Source organism: Acinonyx jubatus, chromosome D4 (assembly GCF_027475565.1).
Source record: "Acinonyx jubatus isolate Ajub_Pintada_27869175 chromosome D4, VMU_Ajub_asm_v1.0, whole genome shotgun sequence".
In the NCBI taxonomy this organism is placed as follows: Eukaryota; Metazoa; Chordata; class Mammalia; order Carnivora; family Felidae; genus Acinonyx; species Acinonyx jubatus.
In genome coordinates, this window is record NC_069391.1 from 14,454,450 (window position 1) to 14,480,608 (window position 26,159).

Below are 26,159 nucleotides of genomic sequence, written 5' to 3' on the forward strand. Positions count from 1 at the left end.
ATGAATCTATCCAAGAGTCGAGAAGGATAGGAAGCGCCAACATTAGGATTTTCCCCAAGATTTTAATATTATACATTTTGGAGAACAGCCATGGGTGTCATCGTCTAGCTTTCTAGACCTTGATTCTTTTCACTGTATTTCTTTAAAAATTATTTGTAACTTGCATTACCTTAAAGCAGACTCTCATGTCCACATCCCACATCAACTTCCACTCCCATGTGTATTTCTTTTATTGTTTCTCAAAACTAGATAATTTTGTCTTTTACATTTCATTCTCTGTTTTTATTTTCAGAAGTTATTGTTCCAACACCTGAAGGTTCTACCATTTTGGTTTCCAATGCCTCTTTGACCACATCAGTGCCCACCCCTGTTATAAATAGTACATTTACCCCCACAACCCTGCAGACTATCTTTTCCGTAAGCTCTGCTGAAAACAGCACGTCAGCTTTAGCTGATGTTTCATGGACCCAGTTTAACATCATCATTTTGACAGTCATCATCATTGTGGTGGTGCTGCTGATGGGATTTGTGGGGGCCGTCTATATGTACCGGGAGTACCAGAACCGGAAACTCAATGCCCCCTTTTGGACCATCGAGCTCAAAGAAGACAATATCAGTTTCAGCAGCTACCACGACAGCATTCCCAATGCAGATGTGTCAGGACTGTTGGAAGATGATGGCAATGAAGTGGCTCCCAACGGGCAGCTGACCCTGACGACACCCATACATAACTACAAAGCCTGAGGAGCTAGAACTGTCACCCTGGATCAGTAGAGCACAGGGCTTACTAAGACAGCATCGGCTCCTGGGCCACATGAGGCCTGGGCAGAGTTTGCTGAGAAAGCAGAGGCGTATAGTGCATCTGGAAGTTTCAGGTACAAATGTGTAATGCACTTGGCCTATTACTCTTAGTTTCCCCATGAAGCTCCGAAGCAGTCACTGTCAATAAGGACTTGTAGTAAAGTATATTTTTGTACCCAACGACATGGGAGTATAGAAAGGCCGAACCCCACAGTGCAGCCCACATCTACTTTGACCTCCAAGTAGACTCCTGGGGAAGTGCTCACCAAACCAGCGGAAACACGGTGATGGAAGTGGAGGGGGAGGACTCCAGGAAGACCTCATCTCCATTCCTGAAACACCTTTTTTAAAAGGAAGGTCAGGGATGATACTCCTTTTACTGTGCTAAAAGACATCACTGCAGAAAAGCTTAATGTCTGGGCTGTCTCACAATAAACAATCCCGATTGTTTCCAGAATAGGGGCGGAAAAGTCTCAAGAGGATCTTTAGAAAAGCTTGATTTTTCCTTCCCAAATTCTTGCTCAGTGATAGGATCCAAGCACGGGATAAGCTTCTAATGGTAGAAACAGGAAACAGGAAGGTGACATCTGGTAGCAGGAAGCTGATGGTCCTCCTTAGGGTCTCAGTGTAGATGATGAATTGTCTAAAAATAAGGACTGCTCCTGCCTCTAGAGAAGTAAGGTGTATATAGTGAATGTAGCATATCTGGTCAACATTGTTATTTGTATCTATTTGTAAAAAAAAAAATCATGTCATATTTTATCATCTAGAAACTATTTGTACAGCAGTTAATGGCGTTGTAAAAAGAGCATATGGGGATTGATTAAAATATGACATAGGTGGCAATATTGCTGGAGCTGGGACTCTGGTGAACGCCAGTCATTTTTGGTCCCTCTTTGGACACTGTTGAAATTTGTAAGAGGTTGAATGTTCCCAACCTTTCTTTCCCTTTCTCGGTCTCAAAGTAGAGTTACACGTTCTTTGACTTACTAGACATTCAAGCAATAGATTTTTAAGGCCGTGATTGTTAAGCTGGGATGCAGGCTGCACTCTCTAAAGTACTCACCTGATTAGACATTAGCCAGTCTATATATTTTACATAGATCAGTGTAGAACACATCCTCATGAAAAAAAAAATGTTTTTAAGTGTAAAAGACAGTCTTCCAGAGGAATTAGAAATATTTTAATTCCAAAAGAAAAGCCATCATGTCACTTGGGATCCCCTGTTTTTCATGCCTGTGAAATATTTATTATATTCTTCCTCCCCGCTCAAAAAAATACCTTCCACATTTGAACATAGTTTGTCACCCGTAGGCCGCGAGGTGTCTGCCATCTTCCTGCAGGGCTACAGTTTTGCCGTTAGAGGTAGCTCTGTGGTTCGGTGGGTACAGTTAGTCCTTGCTTTTAGACCTGGTTGTTCCCTCGAGGCCACCTACTGTCGCCCTCGTCTGTTATGATATTGACAGGTTGTGGGTGCAGCAAGCCAGGGAAAGCAGCCAGAAGTCAAATATAGATATTTATTAGGAGGAACAGCAAACTGTCAGGTGGCGAGAAAAGAAGCAAAGATTTGTTAGATTAGACCTAGAACATCCAAGTTGACAACCTTGCCTGCCTTCCCCGGAGAAACGCCTGGAATTTGTTCATCCCTCTGTAGGAGACCCCTAAGCTTTCTCAGGTTTTAGAGATGACGTTCTGGAGGATGGACAGATAGATAGTCCAGTTCTGTAACCTGAGGTGCTCTGAATGTTTGGCCATTGCTCATGAGAGGAGAGGATACATTACATTACATTATATTTTAAAAATCAGTGGATATTCCTATAGGCCTTTGCAGTTCACAAAGCCCATTGCCACACGTATGTCCTCCGTTCCTCACCCTAGCCCCTTGAGGAAGTAGTTGTTGTCCCCATTTTACAGATGAGGTTAAATGTCTCACTCAAGGCTGCACAATATGTCATTATCAGGCTTGGAATCGGGCCTCCTGACTCTGAAGCACATATATATTCTTCCAACTCTAGGCCAATGTAGAAACTGCTAGCCATGGACAGAGAGGCTGGGAGGGACCATCCCGTCTGTGAATGTTTCCAACTTCGTGAGTACAAGGTACAGTCCAGGGCCATACAGCTGGGAAGGGTTTTGTGGAAAGGACCCTGGAGAATTACTGCCTGCGGCCAGTGTTGGTGACAAGAAAACAAAACTACCGGTTTTTGTGCTTCCTCAAAGAGAACTGACCCTCGTGAGCAGGGAGGGAAATGTGTTTTCCCCAGCAGCCCCCACTGACGCACGGGCAGACAGAGCACTGCACAGTTCCAAGGAAGGAGGCCTGTCTCCCAGACTGCACCCCTCAAGGTGAGGGGTTGAGCATGGTGGGAAATAAGCACTGGTTACACGGAAGTTACCCCAGTAGAGCAAGCGTGAGTGTTTGTCGGGGTCTAAGAGCCAAAGCCAAATAGTCCAGATTCTGGCCATAGAGAGGTTGCTTGAAAGAGAGCCTGAAAGGCATTGCAAACATTGAATCACAAGGAACATTAATCTCTAAGGAATTACTGACAGCTCCTAGGTCAGGTTCTCAATTTTTCCCAGTGGAAAAAAAATTGAGGTCTTAAAACTGGTTTTAAGTAATATTCTTTAGTGTCCCCTGCTTTTTGCTGGCGGAAATAATTTTGCTCTAGAATATAAATCAATCATGAAGTGATCTACCGGCAAAATCAGACTAGGAAACCACTATGGAATGCATTGCACACATTCGTTCCTCTGAAGGCAGGGTCTCCCTGAGCTATGACGTTTCACACCAGGATCCCGTCGGTCTTCTAGAAAGATAATATTGGAAGACCTTTTGAATAAGTGTTAGAAATGTGTTTATTTTTGATTAAGACTAATGTGACCCTTACTGATAAATGACAGATACTGCTATTAAGTGATCATTTTGTCTTCATTCATTCATTTTCATAAGCCCTGATGTATTTCTGACAGAAATCCTAGGTAGTGTTGTAAAATACGTCTGTCCTCCCTTATTGTCCCCTCCCTCCCTGCACTGGCTAGCTCCTAGATATCTCTTATGAATGGAATTTCTCCAGTGATAGAGAAAAATGGTGACAGAAACTAACGCTCATTTATACTAAGGTCCTATGGATTTAATGTGTTACCACTCTTCGGGATAACCTGCATTTTAAGAGAGAACAGAGCAGATGTGACGTGGGAGGAGAGATTTGGGGGGAGAGGATTTGTAGAGGTGTCAGATTATATGGCTACTCTCTAGCCCTAACATTCCCCAGAAAACGGATCATTAAAGCAATACTCATGACCCCACTAGTTCATTTTGGTCAGAGAGTGCCTTCCGGACGTTTAGCCCTTCTTGTGCTGTTTTGGAGGCAGAGAACTAAAGCAATAGAATGTCTTCCTAAGAGCTTCAGTCGGGACGGGGTTATCAGATCATTCACCACGGTCCTATATTTTTTGTAGGACTTATGGTAAACATAACACCACTCATCATGAACATTCCCTGGTTCTTATGCTTTGAAGTGTGTGGGCAGGAGTTGAATCTACACATCTCAAGGAAAGAAAGCTCTCTGATAAAAAGTTGAGAGAAGTACAGAGCAACCCAGCGTAACCTGTTAGAGCAAGGAAAGCATTTCTGGCCTCATCCACAAAGACTTTTGGTCCGTTATGATCTTGACGGCATGGGGCTTGGGAACTAACATGAGTTTGGCGTGTGTGGGAGAGTGATGAAAGGTTAGCACAATTTTCCTCTTTAACCCTGAGCCAGTGACCATGCCGAGGGAAAAAGCAGGAAGAACACACCGATTCATCCAAAGACATCAGATCACGTCAAATGGACTGAAGGTTATGGATCGTTAAAATGGCAGTGGTTGAATGATGCTTTTTCAAAGGCAGTTGGGAACCCCTGTTACTCGTAACTTACACACAGGCAAGAATTGTGACGGTGGTGAGCACATGAGCCCAGGGCTTCTGAGCCAACTTAGCCCAAAGCCCAGTGATTCACAGCTGAGTTTTAATGCTAGGCACTTGCACTCTGCCATAGGTTACATCTTAGCCCGGGCTATTAGGGGATGTTCCTAAAACATTAAACTCCTATGTATGTCACTAAAATTCTAACACAAATTCTAAAAACGTGTCTCCTACAGATGCTGTACTAGGCTTCATGATGCATTTCTAAATTTGTGTATGATTTGAATATATGAAAGAATTTATACAAGAGTGTTATTTAAAATTATTAAAAAATAAATGTATATAATTTGTACCTATTGTAGATTTGTTGTTTTCCTTTTTTGTGTGTGTGGTCAGTGTTGTTGGAAGTCTTTTAATATATGTCACAGAGCATCTATTTTCAAACTACTTCATGAAAATCTTTGAACCCTTTGTTGATTTACTATGGTTTTGTTTTAAGTTCCTTTAAATCATGTTTTCCACTTAGGAACAAACATGCCACGAGATTCCCCCTCTTGGAACAAAACAAAACAACCTGAGGGGGGAAAGCATATATTAACAGATATTCTTATTTGTACTTTTGCCTGTACCCTATGAGATTCATTAGGCTTTCCATGAAAATTTTAAAGAAAAAACGTGCTCCTTTTAAATTTTGTTTTCATACATATAAAAATTTTCCTTTCTTCATATAAATCTGAATGGAATCATGTTCTATATGTTTATTAGACAGCCTGCAATGAGAGTACATATTTTTATGATTTTGAGGAACCCATGAAGATCCTGTATTTTGACAAAGCTCAATGGTATTTAATGATGGGATGCCATCTAGACATCCTAGGGGCACTTTGAAAAAAGAAAAAGTAGGTCAGGCCTTTCTTTGTGCTGAGAGCTTTATTATGTTTTCAATTTTTTTAAGTTTATTTATTTTTGAGAGAGAGAGGGAAAAAGGGAGACAGAGGATCCCACAGAGAATCCCTGATGCAGGGCTTGAACTCACAAACCCAGAGATCATGACCTGAGCTGAAATCAAGAGTTGGAAGCTTAAAGGACTGAGCCATCCAGGCACCCCTGTGCTGAGAGGTTTATAAACTTCAGTTGGTTTATTCACCTTCAGGTGGTTGCTATTTAAACTTTAAAACCCTGTTTTTCCTTTCTTTTCTGGTCATCCAAGAAAATAAGTTGTATTGCTCTATAATCCTACCTTATATGTTTCTATATGTGATTCTATACATGTAGTTCTATAATGTATACAATTTGGGTATTATTTTAAGGGAACAGAATAAGCATGGCAGAAATCTAAGTAAAATTTCAAAAGAAATATGTGTACAGTGCCAAAAAGATTACTTTTATAGTGCTGTATTCATACCTTGGATGAAAGTGCATCAAAGATATTTACTAGGTTATCAAAATTGGGTGTATTCGTTTTCCATGGGAGTATAAGTTGCATATGTTTTCAAAAATTCCACATGCTCCATTATGGTTAAACCAGTAACTTCCAAGTAACAATTATGTTTAGTTACATTTATAAAGTTAAGCTAAATTCAAAAAAACAAAATGTTTTTCATGAGGTGATTATATTAGAAGTGTTAACTGACAGGCTTAAAAGTGATATTTTAAGTGAATGTTAAAAAGACATCCTTTCTACATATAAATTAGCTTTTCAAGGCAATTTTATGAAAAGATTATTGTAGTACTTCTTGTACAGGCTTTCTAAAACTTCCACTTACAAAATGAAAGCCATCACAGAACGTTAAATGTGTTATTTGTATTAAAACGTAGGTTTTAAACCTTGTATGTCAAGCACTGAACTTTCAGACAGTTGCACAAAACACCGGCAAAATGTTTTCCTTTGTATTCAGTAAGAGCAGGTTTGGGGTAATAAAGGAAGTGTTTGGGAGGAAATCTTTTGTGGTTTCCTTTCTGTTGTCAGATCAACTGCTACAGTCTTATATGTCAATACTGTTTTTTTTTTTAAGTTTATTTATTTTTGAGAGACAGACAGGGCATGAGTGGGGGAGGGGCAGAGAGAGAGGGAGACAGAATCTGAAGCAGGATCCAGGCTCTGAGCCGTCCGCACAAGAGCCCGGCACAGGGCTTGAACCCACGAACCATGAGATCATGACCTGAACCAAAGTCAGACTCGTAACCAAGCCACCCAAGCACCTCTGTTAATACTGTTTTCTTAATCTTGCTCTCCAATAACGAAGAGTCTTAACCCTTCCTTACGTTCATTAACCATTCTAACCCAACTATATTTGACTCATGTATAACTTCCTATAGATGCCAGATTATATGATGCCTTTCTCCCTTTGCTGGTACTATGTTTTCTAACATCCTTGAGACTGTTTATTCATTCTTTGCAACCCCTTGGTAAACGACAGTTGATCAATCCTTAATTTGTATCTCTTTTGCCTAATGAATATCTCTCTTATTGCACATTTTTTTTTTTTTTTGGAATACTCGTTATTTTATGTCTTCCCCATTAGACTCTATAATCCTTGAAGTCAGCAGCATTTACTCTATCTCTGGAATCTGGCATAAGCGCTGACACGTTGTGGGTGCTCAGTAAGTTGTGTTTTAAAACAAAAGGTACTTGACAGATACCGAAATATGTGAACTTACTTGGTGAAGTATTATAAGAAATGTGGTGTGTGAACTTATTTGGTGAAGTATTATTAGAAATATGCAGTAGGTAACACAGTATATCTTTTTTTTTAATGTGTTTATTTATTTTTGAAACAGAGAGAGACAGAGCATGAGCAGAGGAGGGGCAGAGAGAGGGGGAGACACAGAATCTGAAGCAGGCTCCAGGCTCTAAGCTGTCAGCACGGAGCCCGACGCGGGGCTCGAACTCACGGACTGTGAGATCATGACCTGAGCCGAAGTCGGATGCTTAACCGACTGAACCACCCACGTGCCCCAACAGTATATCTTATTTAATAGAGGTATCAGCATAGGGCTTCAGAGAGCCTGAGAAACTCTTGAAATTGCATTCTGCTTTGTGAATATAAATAATTTGTGTGTATGTGTGTGCTTGTGGGGGTGTGTGCGTGTGCAGGTGTTTCTGGAGGAAAGGTCCATACCCTTAATCATAGTCTCCAAAGGATCTATGATCCCAAAAGGATTAGCGACGATATGGATGGCAATTAATTTTGTGTATTTCAGCAGTAAAAACCTTTCCACTGAATGGAAATCAGTACAGCCTTGATTCAAGAAATCCACTTCTGGGAATTCCTCATAAGAAAATGACCTAAAAAGCAGAGTTCTGTGCAAAAGTGTTTTTTTTTTCTCCAGGGTTGTGTATAAAGTTAAAAAAATGAGGACAAACCCTAGATGTTCAACAGTAGAGATATGGCTTAGTGCATGCACTTGTGGAGATACAATCATTAAAATGAAGGGAAGAATGATTAAAGACAGAATTAAGGTTTAGTGAAGGAAAACAGGGTATTTTGCAGATGTGTGTGCAATTCCACCTCTGGTATACAGTTTAGAAAAACTGTTACGTGTGTGCACCACAACCCACATATCAAATTCTTCACCGCAGCATCATTTGTTATCGCAAAATAATTGGAAATACCCCAATTGTCTGGCAGTAGAAGAATTGATTGGATTTGGATTGTGAAGTGGGATTGTGGTATATCCGAATACTTTGAACAGAATTTTAGGCAGTAGTCAAAAATGAATGAGTTATAGCTATATATATCAATATGGATGAATCTCCAAAACATAATGTCAAGCAAAAAAGCAAGCCATAGAGAAAATATACAGTATAATTTTTTTATATAATGGCCAAAAAGGGAAATAGAATATATTGTTTAAAAATACATACATATATGAGAAAACTATAAAGAAAAACAGAATGATGAATGCAAAAATAAAGATAACTATGTAAGAGAGAGGGGGATGCAGAGATGACCTCAAAGGTACTAGTAATGTTTAAGAAGCATGTGTGTATATGAGCTTTTTATTGTATTATTTTAAAATTTTTTTTTAATTTTTTTTTTTTTTTTGGAGAGAGAGTGTGAGTGGGGGAGGGGCAAGAGAGAGGGAAACACAGAATCCGAAGCAGGCTCCAGGCTTTGAACTGTCAGCACAGAACCCTATGCGGGACTTGAACTCACGAACCGTGAGATCATGACCTGAGCCAAAGTCAGATGCTTAACCTACTGAGCCACTCAGGGTCCCCATATTGTATTTTTTTTACACTATTTGCATATACCCACACAAGCATACACACATATTCTGGTATCCATGTAACATTTCATAGTGAAATTTTTCAATAGGATATAAACTGGTGGATACAACATGATTTAACTATGTTGAAAAAAATAATACAGAAAATGTTTGGAAGGAAATACCATAATTTGTGATATCTGCACTAAAAAAAACCAGTGTTACAACTGATACCACAGAAATACAAAAGATTCTAAGAGATTACTATGAATAATTATATGCCAACAAATTGGACAACCTAGAAGAAACAGGTAAATTCCTAGAAACATACAATCTACCAAGACAGAATCATGATGAAATAGGAAATCCGAATATCCCAATTACTAGCAAGGAGATTGAATCAGTAATTGAAAACTTCCCAACAAACAGAAGTCCAGGTGAATTCTGGCCAAGCATTCAAAGAAGAATTAATACCAATCCTTCTCAGACTCTTCCAAAAAATAGTAGAGGGAGGAGCTCTTCCAAACACATGTTATGAGGCCAGTATTACCTTGATATCAAAACCAGACAAGGATGCCACAAGAAAAGAAAATTACAGGCCAATATCCCTGATGAAGATAGATACAAATATCCTCAACAAAATATTAGCAAACTGAATTCAACAATACATTGAAAGAATCATACACCATGACTGAGTGGAATTCATTTCAGGGATGCAAGGATGGTTCAACAATTGTATATCAATGGAATAGACTATATTAACAAAATGAAGTATAAAAATCATATGGTCAATGGGATGCCTGGCTTGCTCATTCAGTAGAGCATACGACTCTTGATCTTGGCGTCATGAGTTTGAGTCCCACGTTGGTTGTAGAGATTACTTAAAAAAGAAAATTGAAAATCATATGATCATCTCAATAGATGCAAAGAAAGCATTTGACAAAATTCAACATCCACTTATGATAAAAACTCAACAAAGTGGGTATAGAGGCAACCTACCTCAACATAATTAGGGCCATGTATGACAGATCCCCATTTAATAGCAAGTGGAAAGTTTTTTCTCCAAGATCAGGAACAAGACTAGAATGTCCACTCTCCTCTTTTATTTATCAGAGTATTGGAAATCCTAGCCAGTGCAATTAGGCAAGAAAAATAAATAAAAGGCATCTAAATTGGAAAGGAAGAAATAAAACAGTCACTATTGCAGATGGCACAATATTATATATAGAAAACCCTAAAGACTCCATTAAAAAAAAACCTGTTAGAATGAATAAACATATTTGGTAAAGCTGCAGGATACAAAATCAATACACAGAAATCTGTTGCATTTCTTTACACTAATAATGAACTATCAGATAAATTAAAACAAACTCATTTACAATTGCATTAAAAAGAATAAAATACTCAGGAATAAATTTAATCAATGAGGTGAAAGACCTGTATATTGAAAACTATAAGACAGGGGCGCCTGGGTGGCTCAGTCGGTTGAGTGTCCGACTTCGGCTCAGGTCACGATCTCACGGTGTGTGAGTTCGAGCCCCGCGTCGGGCTCTGTGCTGACTGCTCGGAGCCTGGAGCCTGTTTCGGATTCTGTGTCTCCCTCTCTCTCTGACCCGCCCCCGTTCATGCTCTGTCTCTCTCTGTCTCAAAAATAAATAAACGTTAAAAAAAAAAAGAAAACTATAAGACATTAATGAAAAAAATTGAAGACACAAATAAGTGGAAAAATATTTCATCCTCATGGATTGGAAGAATTAATATTATTAAAAAGTCCATATTACTCAAAGCAATGTACAGATTCAATGTCATCCTTATGGAAATTTCAATGGTATTTTTCATGGATATAGAACAAATAATCCTAAAATGTGTAAGAAGTAACAAAGACCTCGAATAGCTAAAGCAATCTTGAGAAGAATAAAAAGCTGAAGCCATCATGCTCCTCAACTTAGAACTATGTTACAAAGCTACAATAATAAAACAGTATGGCATTTACATAAAAACAGACACATAGATCACCATAAAGTCCTGAATAAACCCACGCATACATTTTACAGCAATAAAGGAGCCAAGGATATACAGTGGGAAAAAGACTGTCTCTTCAATAAATGGTGTTGAGAAAACAGGCTACCATACGCAAAAGAATGAAACTGGACCACTATCTTAACACCATATACATAAGTCAACTCGAAATGATTTAAAGACTTGAATGTAAGACCTGAAAACATAAAACTGGAAGAAGAAAACATAGGAAGAAAGGTCTTGATGATGACTTTTTGAATCTGACATTAAAAGCAAAGACAACAAGGGCAAAAATAAACAGGTGGGACTACATCAAACTAAAAAGTTTCTGCACAGCAAAGGAAACCATCAACAAAAATGAAAGGGTGACCTATTGAATGGGAGAAAATAATTGCAAATCAATATATCTGATAAGGCACTAAAATCCAAAATATACCAAGAACTCATACAACTCAATAACAACAAAAAAGTGTCATTAAAAAATGGGCAGAAGATCTGAATCGACATTTTCCCAAAGATGTACAGATGGCCATCAGATATATGAAAAGATGCACAGTATCATTAGTTAGCAGGGAAATGCAAATCAAAACCACAATTAGGTATCACCTCACCCCTGTCAGAATGGCTAGTGTCAAAAAGACAAGAAATAACAACGGTTGACATGGATGTGGAGAAAAGGGAACCCTTGTGTACTGTTGGTGGGAAGGTAAATTGGTGCAGTCAGTACGGAAAATGGTACAGAGGTTCCTGAAAAAATTAAAACTAGAATTACCATATGATCCAGTAACTCCACTTCTGGTTATTTATCTGAAGAAAATGTAAACACTCAGAAAGATACCTGCACTCTCATGTTCATTGCAGCATTATTTACAGTAGCCAAGGTATGGAAACAACCTAAGTATCCATCGATGGATAAATGGACAAAGAAATTGTGGTAGATATATGCAAAAATGGAATATTATTAAGCTCTAAAAAACAAAATCTCGCCATTTGCCACAATATGGATGGACCTCAAGGGCATTGTGCTAATAAGTGAAATAAGTCAGACAAAGAAAGACAAGCATCACATGATCTGTTTTATACGCGGAATCTAAAAATAAAATACCCAAGCTCATAGAAACAGAGAACAGACCGGTGGTTGTTCCCACTGGGGTGGGAGAAACGGGCGAACTTTTTTTTATTGAAAAGGTTAAACGAAACAAAACCAAGTGTTAGAGACCTGGAAGTGTATAAATAGCCCAATGATTAGGACAAACAAATCAAAGAGATAAAGGTTACAAAACAAACCCTCTACATTTTATTTCTTAATGGTAAAAGACCAAATCGTCAGGTCCTCCTAAGTGTTTATGCACTTAATACCAGAACTTCAGAACACATGAAGCAAAAGCTGATAGTGCTGAAAGGAGAAATAGTCAAAACCACAGTTACAGTTGGAGATTGCAACCACTTTATCAATGCATAGAACAAGTAGACAGAAAACTAGTAAGGATATAGAATACTATCACCAGCTTGACCTTAACTGACACAGACTCATTCAACATAGCACAATATATATTCTTTTCCACTGCACATGGAACATTTACCGAGACACCCTATGCTGAGCCATAAAATAAGTCTTACAAATTTTTTAAAAGTTTTTTTTAGTTAAAAAAAAATTTTAAAGTAGGCTCCACACCCAATATGGTGCTTGAACCCATGACCCTGAGATCAAGTCACATACTCCACTGACTGAGCCAGCCAGGCATCCTCCCATAAGCCTTACAAATTAAAAAAAAAAAAAAAAAAAAAATCAAATCATACAAAATATGTTCTCTGACCTCAATGGAATTAAATTAGAAATTAGTAACCAAAATATAGCTGGAAAATTCTGGAGTCTTTTAAAACTAACTTCTCTCTCTCTCTTGTTTTAAGTAAGCTTCATGCTCAGTGCAGAGCCCAATGTGGGACTTGAACTCACAGCCCTGTGATGCTTGACCCACTGAGCCACCCAGGGACCGCAAAACTAACATACTTCTAAATAACCCATAGGTAAAAGAAAAAAATGAAAAAATAAAGTATTTTAAACTGAATTAAAATGAAAACACAACATTTCAAATTTGCCGGATGCAATTGAAGCAGTGCTTGGAGGGAAATTAGGAGCACTGAATGTTTACATTAGAAAAAAGGAAAGATCTCAAATCAATAATCCAACCTTCTATCCTTAAAAAAAAAAAAAAAAAACTAGAAAAGGAAGAGCAAAATAAACCCCAAAGAAGCAGAAGATATAATAAAGATACGGGCAAAAATAAATATGAAAGAAAACAATAGAAAATCAATGGAACTAAAATTTGTTCTTTAAGAAATTCAATACGATTGATAAACTTTCAACCAGAATCGTCAGGTTTTCAAAAAGAGAAAGAAGACACACACACAATGAGTATCAGGAATGAGAGAGGGAGGGGCGCCTGGGTGGCTTAGTCGGTTGAGCATCCGACTTCGGCTCAGGTCATGATCTCGAGGTTTGTGAGTTCGAGCCCCGCGTCAGGCTCTGTGCTGACAGCTCAGAGCCTGGAGCCTGCTTCAGATTCTGTGTCTGCCTCTCCCTCTGCCCCTCCCCTGCTCATGCTCTGTCTCTCTCTGTCTCAAAAATAAATAGAAACATTAAAAAAAAATTAAAAAAAAAAAAGGAATGAGAGAGGGAATATCACTACAGATCCTACAGACATTAAAAGGATAATAAGGGACGTTTACTGTTATAAGCATGCTCTGAAGGTGCACACATAAGTTGTGTCTTTCCTCGGCGTCTGCTTTATTCAGTCGTAAAGTGAACATAATTATAAAGCAGGTTGAGGATTCCAAACTCAGTGACATTTCACTCTGTGTTTAGCTCCACCTCTCTTACCTGTCACACAACAAACAAGATAGAACAGGGGGTAGGAAGTCGAGCGAACCAAAGGCAAAAGTTACTCTGCGGGTGTGCAGTTGAGATAAGGCCTCTGGTCCCATCAGGGTCCGCTCTCCGCACTTACTGCTTATTATGTTCAAGCAGTGAAGGATCTCAGTTCTTCTGGGGGATAAGTCAGGCAGAACCTTCGGTGGCAGCTGCTTTTTGAAGCGGTCAGACGTAGAAGGGTCAGTGTCTGAGGAGTCTTGACAGTGTGCTGCAAAAATCCCCTCTTTTTAAAGGGATTTAATGAGCCCTGGGCTTTTGCAGGCCTCCTCTGTTTCTGCTGCTTGTCACTTCGGAGCGTGTCATCAGCAGGTGCTGGTCTCCGCGATACCTGGTCTTAGCGGCAACACCCTTAGCTGTTGGCGTCATTGCTTGACACAGGCTCCTGTTTGACAAGTGCCTCCATCTTGCTCTTCACATACGCCAATACATTTGATGATTTAGGTGAGACGTACAGATTCCTTGCAAGACACAGACTATCAAAGCTCTCTCAAAAAGTGATAGATAACAGCTCAATCTTTTAATAGCCCTCTATCTATTAAAGGAATAGAATTTGTACTTACCAACTTCCTACCAACAAAACAAAACAAAACAAAACAAAACAAAACAAAAACCTTCCAAGTTCAGAGAGCTTCACTGCTGAATTCTAGGAAACATTTAAAGAAGAAAGAATACTTAATCCCACACAAACTCTTCCAGAAAAATTAAAAAGGAGATAACCCAACTCATTCTATGAGACTAGCGTTACCCTGATACTAAAACCAAAGACATCACAAGAAAACTACAGACCAATATCCCTCATGAGCACAGGCATAAATACTTCCAAGAAGATGTAAGCAAATTAAATACAACAGTACACTAAAAAGATAGAACTTCATGACTACCTGGGATTTATCCCATGGATTCAAAGCTTGTTCGTAAATCAACCAATGGAATTCACACAGACTGAAAAAAAAAGTATTTGATGATCATCCCAAGAGATACAGAAAAAGCATTTGACCAAGTCCGACACTGATTTGTGATAAAGATGATGAAGAAGAAGATGCTGATGATACTTCTCTGCTATCGAGTTATCGGTTCAGTTTGACGGCTGGACTGTCTTTATCTATTTAATCCCACTGCCAGGCACAGGCCCTGCCCACCTCCCCCACCCCCCAAAAGCTCAATAAAAGCAGTAAATGAATGAGTGAATCAGCTGTATTGCAGTTTTTACACTGGTAAACACGGTGGAGACACAGGAGTATACTTCGGTTGGGAGGCTTCGAACTGATGTAAGCCTGAACCCAAACCCAAACTGTTATCTTGGGCAGCCCCAAGCCACTTGCAAGGAGAAATGTTTTTCTGGAGGGTGACCCTTATCAGTGACCCTGATAAACAGCACAAGGTATCCTTCTGTGGGATGGTGCTGATCAAGCTCATTCCTTCAGGGCAGAGATCTCGCCCACAGACTGGACTGCAGATTCTCAAGCATTTGGGCAAGTGCTGACTGTGTGGGAAGCAAACTCAGTCTGATATATGGATGCTTTGGGGGCCCTCCCCTTCCTGCCTTTATTCTTAGTAGCTTGCAGAACCAACAGGCTATCGCTCAGCTTTTTAATTTCCTCCAAACATTTTCTAAACGAGCCATTGTTATCTTTAATCACCATGCTAGGGGATTATCCAGTTTCATTCAAAGAAGCTATTTTTGCCAAGAGATGAGATTCTTCCAGACAAGGATAAAGACATTAATGGTTGTCTCTTGAGGGTCTGTTTTAGTTGAGATAATAATTTTGGGGTAATTAAGCAAATTGTATGGGCTCCAACGGTCCATTAATCTCCAAAGGAATTGTCTGAAACGGAGAGGGCCTTTGTCCTCTGGAGCAAGAATCAGAGTTTGGTGACAGTTATATTTCGAATTTCCTTAATTAAAATGAAAAGGTAGCGATGTTGACAGGTGTGGCGCCGGGGTAAAGAATTCACTTTATTTCCTCATAATATGTACCTCACCTTTTTTGTCTGAAAAGACAGAGATCATTATGACGCCAGCAAACCCAGGGCAAAGGTTACATTAGCAGTTGACGCCCAAATTTCGCTGAGCTCCTCAGCAACCGGCAACATCTCTTACTTAGCTATTACTACCTAATTAAAGGATGCATGCTGGAACATCAACCGAAAAATCTCTTCAGCGGAATTCTAAAAAAACAATCGGTAGCAGTAAGCAGAGCGATATGGCCTCCGGGGCAGGTTTCACAACCGGAGGACCTCGGGGGGGAAGTGAGTAATGGCACTTAGTCCTACTTACTGTCCTCCTCTGTAAAAGGAATGATACTGACGTTAGGGTTGCATTGACCTTGAAGTAAACCTTAAATGGGAAGCACCCCGGCACGTGCTATAGCTATGATGAATGATGGTTTCTCCCTCCGTCCCTTTTGTTTTTGTTGTTGTTGTTTTTTAATTTTAACGTTTATTTATTTTTGAGACAGAGAGAGACGGAGCATGAACAGGGGAGGGGCAGAGAGAGGGAGACACAGAATCCGAAACAGGCTCCAGGCTCTGAGCGGTCAGCACAGAGCCCGACGCGGGGCTCAAACTCACGGACCGGGAGATCATGACCTGAGCTGAAGTCGGATGCTTAACCGACTGAGCCACCCAGGCGCCCCCGTCCCTTTTGTTTTAAGAGATCTTCAACACAAGCCTTATCCCCTCTCCCCCCACCAAAACCAGGGCTGTTCTTTCTCCAATGAGTGGGGAACTGGATCTGGGACCAGGTGCCTGGTTTTCTGGGTAGAAAACCAACCCACGTCCCAGTATTGGAGTAAGGCCACTCCTAGGTTTTAGGTATATTTGGAACGAAACAAAATACTTCTCTAACTTGAATTGCTGCTGTTTCTTGGTTTTCAGTGGGGGGATCTCCGGGCCAGGGTGGCATCCCCAGGAGGCTGAAGCGGGCGTTGGGACCTGTTGTCTGCATCCCTGTGGTCCCCCAGGGATTCACAAGAGTTGCCACGTTGGCCCACGGGAATGGATGGGAAGTGAAAACTGCCGAAGGAGGAGGGTACGGGCTTTGGAGGCTGCATAGCAGAATCCAGGCTCTGCTGTAAATTTACAGGGTGAACTGAAGCAGGCCACTGACCCCATCTGGGGCTCAGTTTATCCATCGGTACATCCAAGGGATTTAGTTAAATGTCCTCTGTGAGCGCCCTTCTCACTCTTGTATTCTCTCGGGGGAGGAGAAAAGTTTTGGGGATAAGATCGTTAATTCCAATTAGGATTTATTCATTCTCTCACCTATTATCTGCCGGACACTGTAATAGACCCTACAATACAGAATTAAGTCTCTGCTATCAAGAAAAGCCAGAGTCCATATTGTATGGTCCTAGGTATATCAAAGTCTAGAAAGGCAAATCTTTAATGACAGAAAAGTAGATCAGTGGTTTTTCCTGAGGTGGAAGGGAGATTGACTGCATCACAGGGGAATTTTGGGGGACGATGGAAATGTTTTGTATCTATGTGAATATAGTAGCCACCAGCTTCAAGTGGCTGTTTAAATTTAAGTAAGGTAAAGTTTTTAAAAATTCAGTTCCTCAGGGCGCCTGGGTGGCTCAGTTGAGCGTCGGACTTCAGCTCAGGTCATGATCTCGCAGTCCGTGAGTTCGAGCCCCGCGTCGGGCTCTGTGCTGACAGCTCAGAGCCCGGAGCCTGCTTCGGATTCTGTGTCTCCCTCTCTCTCTGCCCCTCCCCTGCTCACTCTCCATCTCTCTCCCTCTCGCTCTCACACACAAAAATAAATAATAAACATTAAAAAAAAATTTTAAATAAATAAAAATTCAGTTCCCCATTCACATTCCAGGGTTCGATAGCCACGTGGACAATGAGTTCCTCTGGGCAAGTCAGAAACGGATGCCCCTTCTTTGGAATGGGTTCCTCTTGGGGAACAGAACCCACAGCTCGGCAAGCACAGCAGGGGCTAGATTTCAGCCTCCACTTGTCCTTTGGGTATCCTCAAGCAGGGCACAATCTATGTGGCGTACCCGGTGGCCTGCTGGACAGGCGGGAAGGCGTTTGCAAAAGCCAAGGGCCTTACATCCATCCCTTCGAGGAAGTAAGTGCAGTGGCCACCTACTTGTGGCCCTCCGTCCCTGGTCCTGACCAGCTCTCTCAATAGAAAGTCACTGCATTTAAGGGAGAAGCCGCAGTTTACAACCACATCCTGCAAATTACAATTAAGACATTAAGTGCATCTTCTATTTATTTATTTTTGAAAAATGTTTGTTTGTTTGTTTATTTACTTATTTAGAAAACGAGCAGGGGAGGGGCAAAGAGAGAGAATCCCAAGCAGGCTCCACGCTGTCAGTGCAGAGCCGACACCGGGCTCGAACTCATGAACCGTGAGACAACGACCTGAGCAGAAATCCAGAGTCAGAAGCTTAACCGACTGAGCCACCCAGGCGCCCCTTAAGTGCATCTTTTAAGCTGCAAAATGTCCAGACAACTGATTAATTCAATTATCTGTCTTTTGCCTATGGCTATTGCTGTTTTGCATATTCAGATGTGCAGCTGGGAAGGGTGCTGGATAATTTCCCCATAGCCTTTGACTCTCTCATAGCCAGCCTCTGGGTTTAACTTTTTTTTTTCTTAACATTTATTTATTATTGAGAGACAGAGAGAGACATAGAGCTTGAGCATGAGAGGGGCAGAGAGAGGAGGAGACACAGAATCTGAAGCAGGCTCCAGTCTCTGAGCTGTCAGCACAGAGCCTGACGCGGGGCTCGAACTCACGGACTGTGAGATCATGACCTGAGCTGAAGTCGGACGCTTAACCGACTGAGCCACCCAGCCTCCCCAAAAATAAAATCTTTAAAAAAATACAGAAGGAGAGGTCACTGGGTGGCTCCCTTGGTTGAGCGTCCGACTCTTGATTTCGGCTTGGATCATGATCCCAGGGTGGTGGGATCGAGCGCTTGCCTCAGGCTCTGTGCTGAGTGTGGAGCCTGCTTGGGATTCTCTCTCTGTCTCTCTCTCTGCCCCTCCCCCTCACTCATGCTGTCTCTCTCTCTCTCTCTCTAAAATAAAATTTAAAAAATTAAAAAAATATAGAAGGAACGATGGAAATAGCAGATCACCAATTGGCAAGTACCACTGTTATAATTGTTTTAGGAAGGAATTATTAATGGATGCTAAAATTAGTGGCTGAAAGTTTGCTGAAACACAGGATATTTGCATAGTCTCAAATATCACCTCACGAGATTCTTATTAATTACAAAAAGAAAAGACAAAGAGAAAGAATAATTTTACCATGGAGAATCTTAGCAGATACCACCTTAGGAAGGATCTGAGTCAATATCACCAGTTAGCGAGACATATGTCAACATCATCTGCCTCCTGATACCCCGAGAAAGGTACAACATCACTTTTGGGGGCATTCTTCCCCAGAGCGCATAACCTCTCCATTTAATCCTGAGGAAACACCACATGAACCCAAACCGCAGGATGTTCTATTAAGTAACTGACAAGAACTTCGTGCGGGTGTCAATGTCATGAAATCCAAAGACAGAGGAACTATCACAGACCGGAGGAGAGTAAGGAGGCATAATGAGTAAATGCAGTGTGGAATCCTGGATTGGATCCTGGGCCAGGAGAAGGGCACTCATGGGAAAACTGATTACGTTTAAATAAGGTCTGCGGTAAATAGTGTTGTATCGATGTAATTTCTTTTTTTTGACGACTATGCCATGGTTATGGAAGATGTTAATGGATTAGAAAGCCGGGTGCCGCCTACGCGGGGCATGTTTCGTACTCTTTTCAGGTCTCTTTCCTTCCCTGAGCCTTAGTTTCCTCGTCTGTAGAGGGGGGCACTCGCTCCAACGTGGATGTATTCATGCTACAAAGTTGTTTTTGCTGTGAGTAATGGCAGCTCACGTGTCTTGATGAGATGGTTGAACTGCTACAGCTTCGGGAGGGTTCTACCCTAATGAGAAACATCTGGCTGGAAGCGACTTCCTCCCAGCCATTCGCTGTGACCTGGCCCAAAGAATAATAATGCCAGCTTTGTGGCCGGGCGGCTGTTGTCAAGGAGAGGGCGCCAGATAGCACAAACAGCTGGTGGGAGTGACATCATCTCCAGGCCTGGCAGAAAGAAAGGGCAGGATGAGACACAGACGGGGCAAAGGGCTTCGTCCGTGACCGTGAACATGGGAAAAACAACTTCCCACATAGGCTATCCGTTGTCAATTGATGCTGTTTTCAGTTTCCAGGTTCACTGAAGGGTTTAGCACACACCATCCAGGAACACGGTCATTTGCTAGACAGGGCGATGTATTCATCGGAAGGAGAGCTCCTCACAGGCTCTTTCTTTATAGTTTTCAAAGCATCCAATTAGAAAACGCAGCCATGTGAGCCCAGCGCTGTCTGCCCCATTTTATGCATGGGAAAACCAAGGAGGAGCCAGGGGAAGGGACCCCAGTCACGGGATAAGTTGGAGGATTTTCCAGAGTCAGAATCCGGCTGCCCTGACCTCCAGCCCTGCAGTCACACTGCCCACACTAACATACACCTCCTGGCCACCTGAAAGCAGTGGTCCGAGGAGAAGAGTCCGATGAACACGTCACTGAAATGCTGTTTTCTGGGTGTAGACCTCACCTCTCCCTCCTAGATTCTCAAGCGGAGAAAAATAAATAGGAAAGGTGGGCGGCCAGAAATAATCAGGGCATCGGAGTTTAGAGGGACCTGGGCGCCAGTCCCAGCTCTGCAACTGACCAGCAGTGAGACCGGGACTGGGTTATTTTTACCTCTTTTGGTCTCAGTCTTCTTATCTGTGGGTAAAACGGTGATGACGGTCGCACCTGTTCCAGAGGACTCTGCCGCGGGATGTCAGCGAGGTGACGCCTTGTGACAGACGCTCGAAATGTGTGAGTCCTCTCCCTCGTTTCTTTCCTCAAGAGCTTTTCATCTGCTGGATGGAAAGCTAGTTCTTTCACTTGGGAAGTGATGATTAGTAACTCAACCACCCTCCCCAGGAACAGAATGGGTGGTGTCTCTGTGGCTTTGAAATAAACACAAAGAGCAGTGAGGTCCTGAGACATCCATGCAGTCCAACCTTCTGATCTTAGAGATGTACGTACTGTAAGGCCCGGAAGAGTGGTCTGCAGAGATCACAGAGAGTCAGTGGGCAGAACCAGGGCAGGCATCCTGCCCCCTCCAGCTGCCTTGCTTTTGGACACACTCAACTCTTTGGTTGAACTTAGCACCGTCCCAGGCGTCGAGGACTGCCCATTCCCTGGGCCGGGGCATCTGATGTGCCGACTGGTTCCTGCCCACTCTCTCTTTCAGGCTGTTGTTTCGGGGGTTGTTGATTTAGGGGTGGGTGCAGAGCTGGTTAAGGAAGAGGGAAGGGGCAGGACCATGGGTTTTGTAGACTTCACTGAAGGTCATAAAGGATTGGGACGAGCGACTGACGGGATTACCATCGACGGGGCTACTAAAGCCGTCTCAGATCATCCTCACAGCCTCACTACAACCTTGCAGGACAGGTATTAACCCCCTTTTCCAAACTGATGGGAGCATTCATTCAACATCTGTTTTCAAACACCTTCTGGGTGGCAGGCATAGTGTTGGGGACATAGCAGTGAACAATTCAGGACACAGTTTCTGCCTCATGGAGTTTCCAGGCTAGAGCAAGAGGAAGAATTTTTTTTTTTTAATTTTTTTTTAACGTTTATTTATTTTTGAGACAGAGAGAGACAGCATGAACGGGGGAGGGTCAGAGAGAGAGAGACACAGAATCTGAAACAGGCTCCAGGCTCTGAGCTGTCAGCACAGAGCCTGACGCGGGGCTCGAACTCACGGACCGGGAGATCATGACCTGAGCCGAAGCCGGCCACTTAACCGACTGAGCCACCCAGGCGCCCCGGAAGAATTTTTTTTTAAAAGCTTGTTATTGATTTATTTTTAAGAAAGAGATAGAGAGCAAACGGGGGAGGGGCAGAGAGAGAGAAACTAAGAGTCAAACGCTTAACTGACTGAGTCACCCAGGTGCTCCAAAAGGAAGACTTTTTTTTTTTTTTAAACACAGAAATATATAATTGCAAACTGTGATTGCCACAAAAGAAAAATCTGAGTTGCTAAGAATACAAGGCCTTGATTTACGTTAGGGGGTTAGAGAAGGCCTCTTTGGGAAAGTACACTTCCACTCAGGCGTGAGGAAACTGAGGCAGAAGGAGGACTTATACATGATTACAGGGAAAGTCACCATCTACCTGCTCACCCATCTTTTCAGGTCATTTTCATCCAGGATCCTTCTGACCGCCTGCAGAGGAAGGTAGCAATGCTGAGATGGGGAGAGAAAGGTTGACTTCACTGACCCAGCTCTGTCAAAATTATCTGTGTTTAGTGATTGATCTGTGCATTAAGAACGGCAGCCAGCGTTGTGGAGAGCCCCGGTCTAGTTGGCAGGAGCCGTGGGTGTGGCTGCTGTCGACACGCTTACCGTGCACGGCTTTGGGAGAGTCATTTCCTCTCTCTGGGCCTCAGTTTACTGATCTCAGGTGCGCTTGAGCCCTAAAAGGAATAAGGGATCCCTGGTGAGAGATTGGAGGAATGTTTCCGACCACTGGCTCAAAAGGATGAGCTTATTTGCTTCAACCTAAGTGTGCAAATGACTGCTTGAGGTGGGATTCCGCAGGTAGGCTTCTTCTCAAGTGACGCAGCCCGGGATTATCTGAGTTTCAGCTCGAGGAGGAAGCCTTTTGGAGGCACAGACTCTAAGGTTAGGGGTCATTATTCTAGAGAAGCACATACTGGGTTAGGAACTTCGAGGGTCGGTGAACTTTGAGGGTTGGGTTTCCATCTCCCGCTTAAATTAACGGACCGAGGCCTGCCTTTGCCCTCAATAAAGATGGCGCGTGCCCTGGCCTCGGCCTGAGTGCCCTCACAAAAAATGGCAGCCTGCCTTTCTTTCCTTAGTCTTGCTGGGCAAGTGCGAATGCTCTTGCCCTTAGTCAAGATGGCACCCGTCCGCGCTTCCCTGCCCTGCCTCTGGCCCCTGCTATTCGGCTTCACCGCGCGCGCCTCGATGACCCCGCCTCGTTTCCGTAGGAAGAAGCGCCGGGAAAGATGGCGGCGGCTGCGGTTTGAATTCCAGCCGCGCCGCCAGAGTCCGAACAGGAGCAGGATTGGAGGGGGCGGGGACCTGGGGAGTCTGCGGGTCGCGACAACCGGGGGAACCAGTTGGCGCCGCCGCCGAGGACACCAACGCCACCACCTTCTCTGTGTCCGTGATGGAGTCGGTGTTGGAAGAGGACGTCACCCTCCCCGGGACGCTCGGCGGCTGCAGGTGCGGCCCGGGCTTTGCAGGGACGCGGTGACGCGGCCGGGATTCCCGCTGATGGGGGTACACCCTAACGGAGACTTGGGGGTTTGCTCTTGAGGGTGATTGAGGGCTTCCGGACGGGGGCAGTGTGTGGGTTGGGGTCTTGGGGTAGGTGTCTCGAGCACCTATAGCAGCTGGTACTGAGTGTGGGGTCGGGGGTGCGGGGTAGGGGTCCTGACCCGCCTCACACCTCCGTGGGGTTATTTCGAGACGTGCTTTGAAGAGGGTGTGAGGGTCAAGTAAGGGGGTTCCTGAAAGAGGGTGGCGAGGGGGACCTCTGGGGGTGTACCATTAGTGGGGGCTGGTTGAGGGGCAGCGCCCTTGGGGGCACTTGAGGTTCATTCTGATTTGGGGGTTTGCTTTCATCGTGGGGAGGTAGTTGGTTTGTCCAGACTTTGCTCACCGGCTCACATAGTGGCCACCAAGACGGAGGCAGTGAAGTGCAGCGGTTAAGAACCTTGGCCGGAGTTGGCCAGAACTGGATTCAGATCCCACCCTTTAAACCGACTAGTTGGGTGACTTTGGTAAAATGATTGAGCCTGTTTTCCCGTCTGTAAAATGGGACTAGTAGTAATATCTACCCAACGGAGATGGGATGAGGATTAAAAGAGAAGATGCCTTCCCAGTGCTTGGCACAGAACCGGTGCTTGAAAAATGATCCTGTGTTACCATTACATCCTCCTCCTCCTCCTCCTCCTCATCAGTACTACAGTTTGGGGAATAAGGGCTGAGAGTGGCCTCCCAATGCACCTGTCCCAAGAGGCTGTTGGAGTCCACATTGCTGGTGGGGCCCGGTGGCTTTCTTTTTGGCAGGAAGGCCTGACAGAGCCCTAGCCTGCTCCAGGGCTGGGGCCCTTTGGTTTTCTGGGCCTCCTGCTGGAGAGTGGGGAGAAGGATGTGGACGAGAGCCCTGACTGAGAATCTGCAGTGTTTATCCAGCTCTGCCAGGGAGGGGCTGCTGGTTTTCGTCAACACACCCTCAGTGAAAGGGTTCCCTCGTTATCTACTGTGCAGTCCGGGGCAATTTTAAGAGTGACGTGGGCACAATTAATATTTATGCCTAGACAGCAGGCATAATCTGGTCCTATCTTGGGCAAACCTGGACAGGCGGTTACTCTGTTTGAGAACCTGTTATATATCAGGCGCAGAGCAAGGCCCTTGGCAGCTCCTGCCTGATTGGATCCTGTGGTAGTTCAAGTCCCTTTCTCTTCATCTTACTACCACCGCCCCAATCTTATTTGGGGATGACCTCTCACCAGCACTGTCCTTGATACTAGAGTTTGAAAGCCTTTTTAAAATGTGAATCTGATAGTCAGTCTGCTGCATTGTATGTTTAATGCTTCTCTGTGCCAGTAAGATAAAGTCCATTGTTTTTCTCTCATCTCTTCCTGTCTCAGTGCCATCTGACCCACACCCAGGTGGGTTTCGATCCCAGTTCTCTGTTTAACAGCCCTGTGGTCTTGGGCAAGTCTCTCGTTCTTCGCTCGCGAGCCTCAGTTTTCATCGTCTGTGAGATGGGTGAATCTGAAGGGGCTTTGGCCGGTGTCTGACACGGAGCAGCAGCTCCATGAGGAGCGGATCCTCCCCCTTGTCTCTTCTCCCTGCCTTTGCTGGGACCCTGACTAATCTCTTCCCTGCTTCAGACCCTCCCTGGTTCCCCCCGCCCCTCAGGGTGAAGTACTTTAATGTTGCTTCCAAGGTCCTTCATTAGCCTGGCCCCATTGACCTCACTACCTCCTTTGTCCTTTCTGTCCCTCCTTGTCTCCTCCCCAAACACTACCCTCTGCCTGGTTGCCAAACCCTTTGTCACAAATGGTCTTGCCTTGTTCTTTCTTACTGTTGGGCCCGTGTACTCACTCTTCTGCTGCCCGGGGTGCCTTCCCTGCTCCCCTTTGCCTTATTAAAGCCTCTTATTTTTCAGGTCTCAGTTAGATTTCAATGCCACGCCTCCCCCCCCCCCCCCCCCCCCCGCCCCGGCCCTCTGCACGCTTCCAGCCCCCACGACCATCACTGACCCCAGTCCCTGTCCTTATTGACCTCACTGAGTTTTATTGACTGACGCTGCTCAGTAGAAATATATCGTGAGCCACGTATGTAATTTAAACTTTTCCAGCAGCCACGATGAGAAAAGGTAAAAGAGAAACGAGTGAAATTACTTCTAGTAATATATTTTATTTAACCCAATATTTCCGTGTATTACCATTCTAACTCGCAAACAATAACAAAATTATTAATGGAATATCTTACATTCCCTTTTATGTTACAAAGCCTTTGAAATCCGATATGCAGTTCGCATTTAACGGCACTTCTTGATTTGGATTAACCACATTTCACGTGCTCAGCAGATACCTGTGGCTGGTGGCTCCTGCCCTGGGCGGTGCAGGTATGACTGCGACGTGTCTGTCCCCCTGATTAGACTCTGGCCTGTTTGAGAGCAGGGGCTGTGTTTTGTTCATCTTCGTGACTCCACTTCCCCAGCTGGTGTCAGGTACATAAATGGGAGGTGACAGTTTTATCCTCTTTTTACAGGTGGGCACACTGAGGCTCAGAGAGGTGAGGTGGATGGTCTGGGGTCCCACAGAAAAGCACATGATCGAGAGACTACTGGCACTTGGACCGGCCCTGAAAGAGCGGCCGAAGTGTCCTGAGACAGGTAGCTTCTCCATTAGATGGTCACGGAACAAGAGAAAAACCCTGGGATAAAATCTCCTCTTTTTATTCTAATATGAGCACCCTTCTGCTTGGTAATTTCCAAGCCCCAGTTTTAGAGACTAAACCGAAGTCCACGTTGTCCTCAGGCTTTTGTTGAATCAGGTCAGTGTGTGTCATTCTCTCCAAACCTGGTCACCTGTGGGTGCCCCAGAGAGCTCCAGCCCCTTGAGAGTCAGGCTCCCATCCCAGGCCCGGGAACCTTGCCCAAGCTAAGGCCCTTGATTAAGTCCTGCC

General features: G+C 43.5%; 2 protein-coding genes and 1 long non-coding RNA gene across 10 annotated transcripts in view; 2 read left to right on the plus strand and 1 right to left on the minus strand.

The window, feature by feature from the left end:
• MEGF9 (multiple EGF like domains 9) overlaps positions 1-5,068 on the plus strand; it is an 87,395-nt gene extending 82,327 nt beyond the window's left edge. Inside the window, exon 6 of the mRNA XM_027034964.2 lies at positions 293-5,068. Within this exon, the coding sequence (XP_026890765.1) occupies positions 293-744 (452 nt within the window). The 3' untranslated portion in view covers positions 745-5,068. The remainder of the gene's footprint in view (positions 1-292) is intronic.
• Positions 1-22,860, minus strand: part of LOC113592811 (uncharacterized) — a 38,296-nt gene extending 15,436 nt beyond the window's left edge. Inside the window, exons 1-5 of one of the 8 annotated variants that reach the window (XR_008291011.1) lie at positions 22,643-22,860; positions 22,332-22,402; positions 22,110-22,151; positions 20,635-20,795; positions 18,136-18,247 (exon numbers count right to left, since the gene is read on the minus strand). This is a non-coding gene — a long non-coding RNA (uncharacterized LOC113592811). Of the gene's footprint in view, positions 1-18,135; positions 18,248-20,634; positions 20,799-22,101; positions 22,403-22,642 lie in introns of all 8 variants that reach the window. The other 7 variants (XR_008291010.1, XR_008291007.1, XR_008291009.1 and 4 more) reach the window with 7 other exon arrangements.
• Positions 22,861-22,982: 122 nt separating this feature from the next.
• The window catches only part of CDK5RAP2 (CDK5 regulatory subunit associated protein 2), a 173,538-nt gene continuing 170,361 nt past the window's right edge, over positions 22,983-26,159 (plus strand). The window contains exon 1 of the mRNA XM_027034963.2: positions 22,983-23,177. Coding sequence (XP_026890764.1) covers positions 23,122-23,177 — 56 coding nt within the window. The 5' untranslated portion in view covers positions 22,983-23,121. The remainder of the gene's footprint in view (positions 23,178-26,159) is intronic.